This window comes from Nipponia nippon, unplaced genomic scaffold (genome assembly GCF_047370975.1).
Source record: "Nipponia nippon isolate SJK-2023a ecotype South Korea unplaced genomic scaffold, ASM4737097v1 scaffold_2, whole genome shotgun sequence".
NCBI lineage: Eukaryota > Metazoa > Chordata > Aves > Pelecaniformes > Threskiornithidae > Nipponia > Nipponia nippon.
The window spans coordinates 1,425,345-1,432,724 of record NW_028262336.1 but is presented as its reverse complement, the minus strand read 5'-3'; the positions used below and the strand labels follow the sequence as shown (position 1 = coordinate 1,432,724).

At 57.4% G+C, this 7,380-nt stretch overlaps 1 protein-coding gene across 1 annotated transcript; it reads left to right on the top strand.

The window, feature by feature from the left end:
• Positions 1 to 2,911: 2,911 nt before the first annotated feature.
• Positions 2,912 to 7,051, top strand: LOC104009435 (C-type natriuretic peptide 2-like). Its single transcript, XM_087757682.1, has 3 exons — positions 2,912 to 4,539; positions 5,997 to 6,287; positions 6,552 to 7,051. Exons 1-2 carry the CDS (start codon positions 4,441 to 4,443, stop codon positions 6,267 to 6,269), a joined length of 372 nt encoding a protein of 123 aa, XP_087613808.1. The 5' UTR covers positions 2,912 to 4,440; the 3' UTR covers positions 6,270 to 6,287; positions 6,552 to 7,051.
• The last annotated feature ends 329 nt before the right edge of the window (positions 7,052 to 7,380 follow it).

Sequence of the window (7,380 nt, the reverse complement as noted above, 5' to 3'; positions counted from 1 at the left end):
ACTTTAAAACGTTTCTTTTAAAAAGGGAAGCAAACAAACAAAAAAACCCTTTAGAATTATCTTTGCCTAACTCTGATTTGCACAAGTTACCGAGTCTACTGGTAACATTGGTTGTCTCCCTGTGCTTTTTGGCATGTATTTGCTGCGAATCCAACTATGTTTCAACCAGGACTGGCGCTTAAGCTCTTTCCTTCCAGGAATGCCACATCAGCGTTCAGGTCGGTCCTGGCACTCCTCGGGTGGCCATGTGAACGTGGAGTGCCCTAAATTTGAATTCGTTTGAACTGACCTTTAACCTCCTGTCTCACAGGCAAATTGGCATCTGTCCCAGCGCTGTTAGTACAGAATTATTTCCTCCTACCTGTCAGTTGCCTCGAAAGCAGAGCAGGGAGTAGCTGGGCAGGAATGGGAAGGTTCCCCCTATCAGCAGGTTCCTGCAGATCTTCCGCATTCTCCGTCTCTGAGGATCCTGCAGTCGCTGTGGTCACCCTTGGTTTGCCAGCAAGTGGAGCCTGCTGCTCAGTTCTCCTCTGGCCTGGCTGCATAAGTAGTGATAAAAGCCTACTGTAGCTGATTTTGATTCCTATATATAAAAAAAAAAAAAAAAACAAAAAAAAACCCAAAAAAAAACCCAAAAAAAACCATTAGAAATTGCATAGCTTTACAGTGGCCTGGGAATAGTTTGTTTTGTTCTGTTTTTTTAATGCCAATACCTGAATAATAATAATAATAAACATGTTAGATGCTTGCAGAAACAAGGAGACGAAGGAATGATGGGACGACAGGCGTATTTACTGGGCTGGGACATGGCAAGGGGCCCTCGAGTCCCGTGATTCACGGGAAAGATCCTTGCCGCCACTGGTGTAATAGCCAAAATACCCCCCCAAATCCAGAGCAGCCTGGGAAGAACAGGACAGGCACGTGAAATACAAAGATCAGAAGGCTACAGCGGTATTGTCCCTCTTGCCCATCCTCCCTGATAAAATACTGAGCAAAGGCTACGAGAGAGAGGCAGCAGCTACGGCGTTAACAGTAAATAGGACGGAGTCAGGCACGCTGTAGGCGATCCCCCGCACCCACAGGGTGTGTCACTCCCAAATGGGAAGGGAAGGGAAGGAACAGCAGATAGGGATTTCTATCCAGGCTCCAGGCTTTACGAGTCTGTGCAGTGAATTTTGCCTGTGTATGAGATTATATGTTGATGATACTGCAGCGAGGGAGACACGAACGGATGGACGGAGGAAACAAGGTGGCCGTAAAACTGAGCATTGGCTTACTTCAGGCCACGCTTTTCTGCTACAGCTTTTTCCTTCAGGAGAGCCGCCCTTCTGAGACGGAAGGAGGGTTTGGCAGTCTGGGCTGAGACGGTGGCTCCTTCGCTGCTTTGCAGGTCGTCTTTTGCTCCTTCCAGGGCACAGCTCGCCCCGGTCAGGTGAGAGCGGAAGGGCAGTGAGCGGCCGCTCCTCTTGGTCCCTTTCTGCAGGTGGAGCGGCCCCCTCTCCTCACTGGCCTCTCCTGGCTTTGGAGGAATTAGCAATCCCGTGCCGTGGACGAGGGAAGCCCCGCAGAAAGATGAAGCAAAAACCAAGAGGGGTTTGAACGGCTACGCAGTGGCTGCTGCCTTAAGCAGCCAGTCGCTGCGATGCCCAGGAATTGCTACCGAAGGAGTAAACCCGCTCCCTCGCTTCCGAGTGCCAAGATCAGTGGAGTTTTCCATCCTCTGAGGGACTCCTGACCTCAGCAGGCTCCAGACTCCTACACGTAGTACCAGTGGACACGAATATCATCCTTGCTTCTAGAGCCTGCAGCAACCATCGGTCCATCACCATGGGCCAGGGGGTGTTCCCCCCCGGGTACTTCACCCTGTTCCTAGTCCTCCCGCTCTCCAGTCGCCCTGCTCCTTCCCTTTACGAGCAACTGTTTGTAAAAGACTGCTTGTAATTCAGCAGGAGACCACTTTTCTGGTGGTTTTGCAAGCTCTAGAATCAGTCCCCGGCATCAGAGGGGGAAGGGTTTTTACAGAGGAAACTCGTTAGCACCAGGGAGGAGAGAAGGACAATAACCTATTTGAGTCTGAGAAAACTGGGGCAATCGGGGACTCGTCGTCTGCCCAAGCCTTTTCACGTCACAGTCATTGCCAGGACGTGTCAGAGCAGCTATTCAGTTCTACTGCAGTCCCAGCAAGGATCTGGGATGCAGAATAGCTGCAACTTCACGGCACCTGAGTCATTAAGCACCTGCAATTTATCCAGGCTTTGCTGGATTTGCAAAATTTGCAAGAATTTGCATGAAAATTTGCAAATTTTCTACAGTCCCCGAAGTTTCTTGCTTGGTACGGGACAGTGATGACGCCTTCCCTCCCAGCCCCAGCTTTTGCTGAACCCGAGGAGGGCACCCATCACTCGAGAGCTCGGAGCCTGTCCGTCCCTGCAGGGCCCAGCCTGCGTGCCAGCGGGCTGGAGTCGGGAGATGTTGCAAACACGTTTCTGGCATTCTTTTTGCGATACGGGGGCCACCACGTTCAAGGGATGCCAGATCAAACCACCGCTACGTTTCCTATCGAAACCAAGGCGTTGTTGCTTTTGTACTTCCCTTTTGCTCAGGAAAGAGCGGACTCCTGGAACCCGCGCGTTCAACCTGAGATGCATCTGCCTGCAGCTGTCTTGCCGGGAGCATGAATGCTCCAGCAGACTGACTCAGCTGCTTCTGGATGGTCGGATGTGACTGGGAAGCGCAGAACAACATCCCCTGAGACATCTTGCATGTGGGAGGAACACGTGCTCGCTCCCCATCCTCCTTCCTCTCTTTCCCACCTCTCCGAAACTCTGACACCGCAAAGCTCCGTACCCTACCGCATCCAGCACGTGGAGGGGCTCCTGCTCCTCGTGAAACGTCGGTCGAGGCCGTCAGCCAGGGGCGCAGGGAGCTCCTCCGCTGGCCCAGGCGAGGGGTGACAGGGCACCGCCAGACAGGATCACCAGAGCATCGCTCCGGAACCAGCACCACCCACGGGCCGCGGGTATCAGGTGGAGCTAACGGACTTGGGTGCCCCCGCCTGCGCAAAGCCTCTCCTGCTTCCAGCGTCGGCGCTCCGGACTGAAGCCCTAAGCTTGCTTTTCGTGAACTGGGAGCGAAACGGTTCGTAAAACTTTCTGGCTCCTTGGGCAGGGAAGAAAGGGACCCACAAATCTGCAAGTGCAAAACACTGGGGAGGGAAGGAGGGAAAGAAAGAGGGCAAGTATCTGAACTGTGACTTTTGTTATCTCTGCAAGAGACTTCTTTTTTTTTTTTCTGATTTTCTTCTTTCCTTTAAAAAAATAAGCAAAAGCAGCAGAACACTGCCTGTCAAGTTTCGACCCGATTGCTTTGTGCAACAATGCCGAAGAAAGGGAAGCTGACGGTGTTATTAAACTCACCCAGCGCACCCACTGCTAATCCTGCACGGGGTCCAGTCCCCCATTCCTCTCCCCCGACAAACTTTGCTGATTAGTTTCTGTCTTCACACCCAGGCTGACTTCTGCACCCTGGTCTCCAAACAGTGACCTCATTGCCTTGTTCAACTGGTGAGAAACTACAGTAAAATGGGAGAGGTAAACAAAGCGGGGGGAACTAACGGGCGGAAGATTTAGGAGGGAGGAATCTGCTCCTCGCCGTCCCGCTTCCATTGTGCGCCTGAGCTTGAGAAAGTGCAAGCTGAGCCTCGACGAGCTCTTTTCTCTGCTGGTTCCTCTGGAAACTCAGCCCAGCCCTCCAGATGGTGTATGTTGAGTGACTCGGGACAACCAGCCTGCAAGTTGTACGCCTGCTAGTACTAGACCCACGCTCCCGTCGCCGCTACAAATCTCGTAGAGTTAGCGCTGGAATTCGCACCCCTTCTGCAGCAAGAGCTCTTCATTCCCAGGCCAACCGGCTCTCCAAGATATTAAAAACGAGAGCCTGTGTTGTCACAGAGCTGAATTCGTGTCAGCTCTGTGCAGCCAGCAGCGTGACTACCGCGAGTTAATGCTCACGCCGATCAGAGAAATAGCGTTAATGGCACTCTGCCTACGAGGAGTATGCTCAATACCGCTCTACAATGCAGCCTTCGAGATCCTCCTTCGGGATGTTTCAAAGCATCACCCCGCTCCTGACCCTGACGGGTACCTCCAGGCCCCGGCCAGCAGCAGCTCAACTCACATTTGTCTTCCCAGACACTCAGTCAACACCTTTGTGTCCTTTTTCTTTAGAGGAAGGGGTCTTGCTGAGCTCACTCTGAAATATATCACCCCGGACAAAAGGGCTGAAAGGTTAAGGAGCTCTGGGGGGTAGCGCAGCAGAGAGCTGGGGGCCAGGCGCCTGCCAGAACCAAAGCTATAAAGGCAAAGAGGGGCTAGGGACGGCATCTGAGGCAGATGCTGCAGGTCCTGCCTCGCCTCCCGCAAGCCCTGGGATAAGAAGAAGATGCTGGGGCTCCAGTCGTGGCCTCGCTCGCTTTTCCTCCTCTTAGTTCTGCTCTCTGCCAGCGTTCAGACTGTGTCCTTACCAGGACAGAGGCTACAGGTAGGAGGGACTGGGAGAGAGCTGAGGGAGGTTTCAGGAGTAGCAAGGGCAATTTGGGGAGGTCGTGTCTGAACCTGGAATAAGTGGGGGGGCCAAATTCCAGCTACCGGAGGCTGCTGTCTGTTCTCACTGCTCCTTCAGTCCCACAGCCTCAGCTCCGGGGTGAATCTTTACAACCCAGCTCCTAAGGAGCACCAGCACTACAAGGCAGCAGACAGACAGCAGCTTTTTAGCGCTCTCCGGCCTGGGGCAGGCTGCCTGCGGGACTCCCCACGTCGCCTGCAGAGGCTTTTAACAGTAAAGAGACTGGTCCCATCTAACTCTGCCCTGCGTCAGCAGCCACCAGAAATGACAGTCGTGCCCGTCGTTGCGTTCGGTGTCCCGGTTCTGACGTTTCAGAGGGAAGGCTCATCCTATTAGGTCAGGATTTTCACTCCTAAGCTCAGTACTACCCCCCAGTAGCCCCTCCTTAAGGCCAAGAGCCCCCGTCAGGATGCCACCTAAGGGCTTCTTCACTCGAGTAAATCTTTTACCCTCAGCAATTACAGCAATAATATTTTGGCTTTCAAATCTATCCAGCTCCCTCTTACCCAAACCCTAACCTTGGCCCCAGCACCTTGCCTTCACGAAAGCTACAGGGAAGTAGTCCGGACGTGAACGCGAATCACAAGACCGATCCTGCTATGACTCACCGCTTTCGCTCCTCGCTGAAGATGCCCGTGTCCGCTTCAATTAACTCGCTACCGAAAAGAGCTGCACAAAGGCACCTTCAGCCTTAGCTCAGCACCCACGTGAGGGACAGACGTGGAGTGGCTCCCGCAGGCTGCTTCCTTAGGCAGCCGTGCCATGCCTCCACCGTGCCCAAGGCACCTCCCAGCCCTTGTCTCCCTACGGCCGGAGGCTGCGATCCGTCGATCGGCAGGTGCCTGCTGCAGGGGTAACCTAGAGGATTCCCAGCGGATGGGGAGCCCCCCTGCCTCATACCTGCTCTGCTCCTGCCTCCCCCTCCCCCTTAGCAGCAGGTATTTGGGGCAGGTCCCTCCTCCCCACCAGCACTCTGGAAAAAAAGAAAGGCCGCGCAGCAGCCTGAGCACACGGAGGTGCTCAGCATCAGCAAAAGGACCAAGGGCTGAAGCCTCAGTCACCTTCCAAGTACGGGGGGGGACACACAGTTTGACAAGAGCAGGGCAATCCGCACTCAGGCGGAGGCTCACGGCAGCTGCCTGCTTGCTCTTTTGGACAGCAGAATCACTTCAGACTGCAGGAGCTGCTGGTCCAGCCCTTCCCTGCGTCTGGATGCGATGCCACGGGCGCGGTGCAGGTGTGCAGGCACCGTTTTCTGTCCCGCCCGAGCCCTAGGGAAGGTGTGGGCAGTGGGGAACGAGGGAGTGCAAGGCTTTCCACCAGAAGCCCAGGCAACCCTGCCCTCACCCCCCTCACCCCTCTGTTTATCCCAGATGCTCCTTTCCCAGTTGCTGCCCCTGGAGCCTGAGTCCACGCTGGCCGAAGAGGACACGAAGGAGGGGTCCAGCTTTGGCCCTCAGTTACTCTCCTCCACCCTCCCCTTCCTCCCGTCTGGGGCCAGAGCTGCCCGTCCCTCTCTTTGGCGCAAGACCCTCGCCACTCGCAAGTGGGCACTGCCTGGAGATTGGGCCTGGAAGGCCGTGCCCAGGGGCTGCTTTGGGCTGAAACTGGACCGGATCGGGACCTTCAGTGGTTTGGGATGTTAGCCTTGGAGGGGCTCCGAGGTGAGAGGGCCGGCGGTGAGGGCTCGAACAAGCAGGCCGGGGAGAAGTAAGGGGAGACATGAGAGCGTGGATGGCGGGGAGGACCGGGAGCAAGGGGACGGGGGCAGTGGGGCAGGCTGTGGGGCCACCGCCTGCCTGCAGCCGGGGCGAAGGCTGGGATGCGGGAGCACCCCTGTGACCGGGGTCGTGCCGGGGCCTGGCTGGGGCGCAGGAGCAGGCAGGCTGCACGCCGCTGGGCGGCTCACCAGCCCCGCTTCTCCACAGCCGGAGGAGACACAGGCGCCCGCGGCACCGGCTCAGGAACCAGCACGGCACGTCGGCAGCCAAAACCGTGAAGCCCCTGCCCCGAAGGAGAGCGGCGGTGGCGAGGAAGCGGCATGGCGGTACAAGGAGGAGCTGCCTGGCTCCGCGGCTGCCCTTTGGCTGCAGGACCCCTGCTCTGCCGGCAGCCCCCTCCCTCCTCTCCGCGCTTGAGGACTCGCTTGCTAATTAAACAGAGCTGTGCTAATCGCCGCATCCGAGCTCGGCGTCGGCGCATCCACGAGAGGCCGTGGCTGACCCCAGGCCGGGGGGGCTGGCGGCGGGGGCAGGCTGGGAAATGGCGGCAGAGCCCGCCGCCCCCCGGCCCCCGCGCGCGGGGCCATGTTGGGCGCGCGCCGCCATTCCGGGTGGGCCGGGCGGCACGCGCGGTTGCAGCGCGGTGCTGCCGGGGCCGCGACGGTGGCGGGGGAGGGGGGTGGCGGGTGAGATATCGACCGCAGGCTGGGCGCAGGGGCAGAGGGGCCACGTTGGCTCATCCCAGCCGCACTCTGCCCCCCGGCACAGGGCACCCGGCACTGCGGTGTTTGCCAAGCAAACACAGGGGCCTCCTGTTTGTGCAGAAGCTGGCCCCGAGAGTCCCCCCGGCCCCTCGGTGGGCTGCGGCCGGGGCGCCACGAACCCCGGCACGGGCTTGCACCCCTCCAGCCCCGCCGCCGTACCACGCGAGCCATCATCCCCTGGCCTTTAAGAAAAGGTCGTAACCTCGGCCGGGGCTAAACTTAGCCGCCAGCCCCTCGGCAGCACCGGGAATAGCAGCAGGATAAGGAGAGTT

Coding starts and splice junctions, on each gene's coding strand:
- LOC104009435 (XM_087757682.1), top strand. CDS start 4,441: ATGCTGGGGCTCCAGTCGTGGCCTCGCTCGCTTTTCCTCCTCTTAGTT. Junction 4,540..5,996: donor TACCAGGACAGAGGCTACAG/GTAGGAGGGACT, acceptor TGTTTATCCCAG/ATGCTCCTTTCCCAGTTGCT.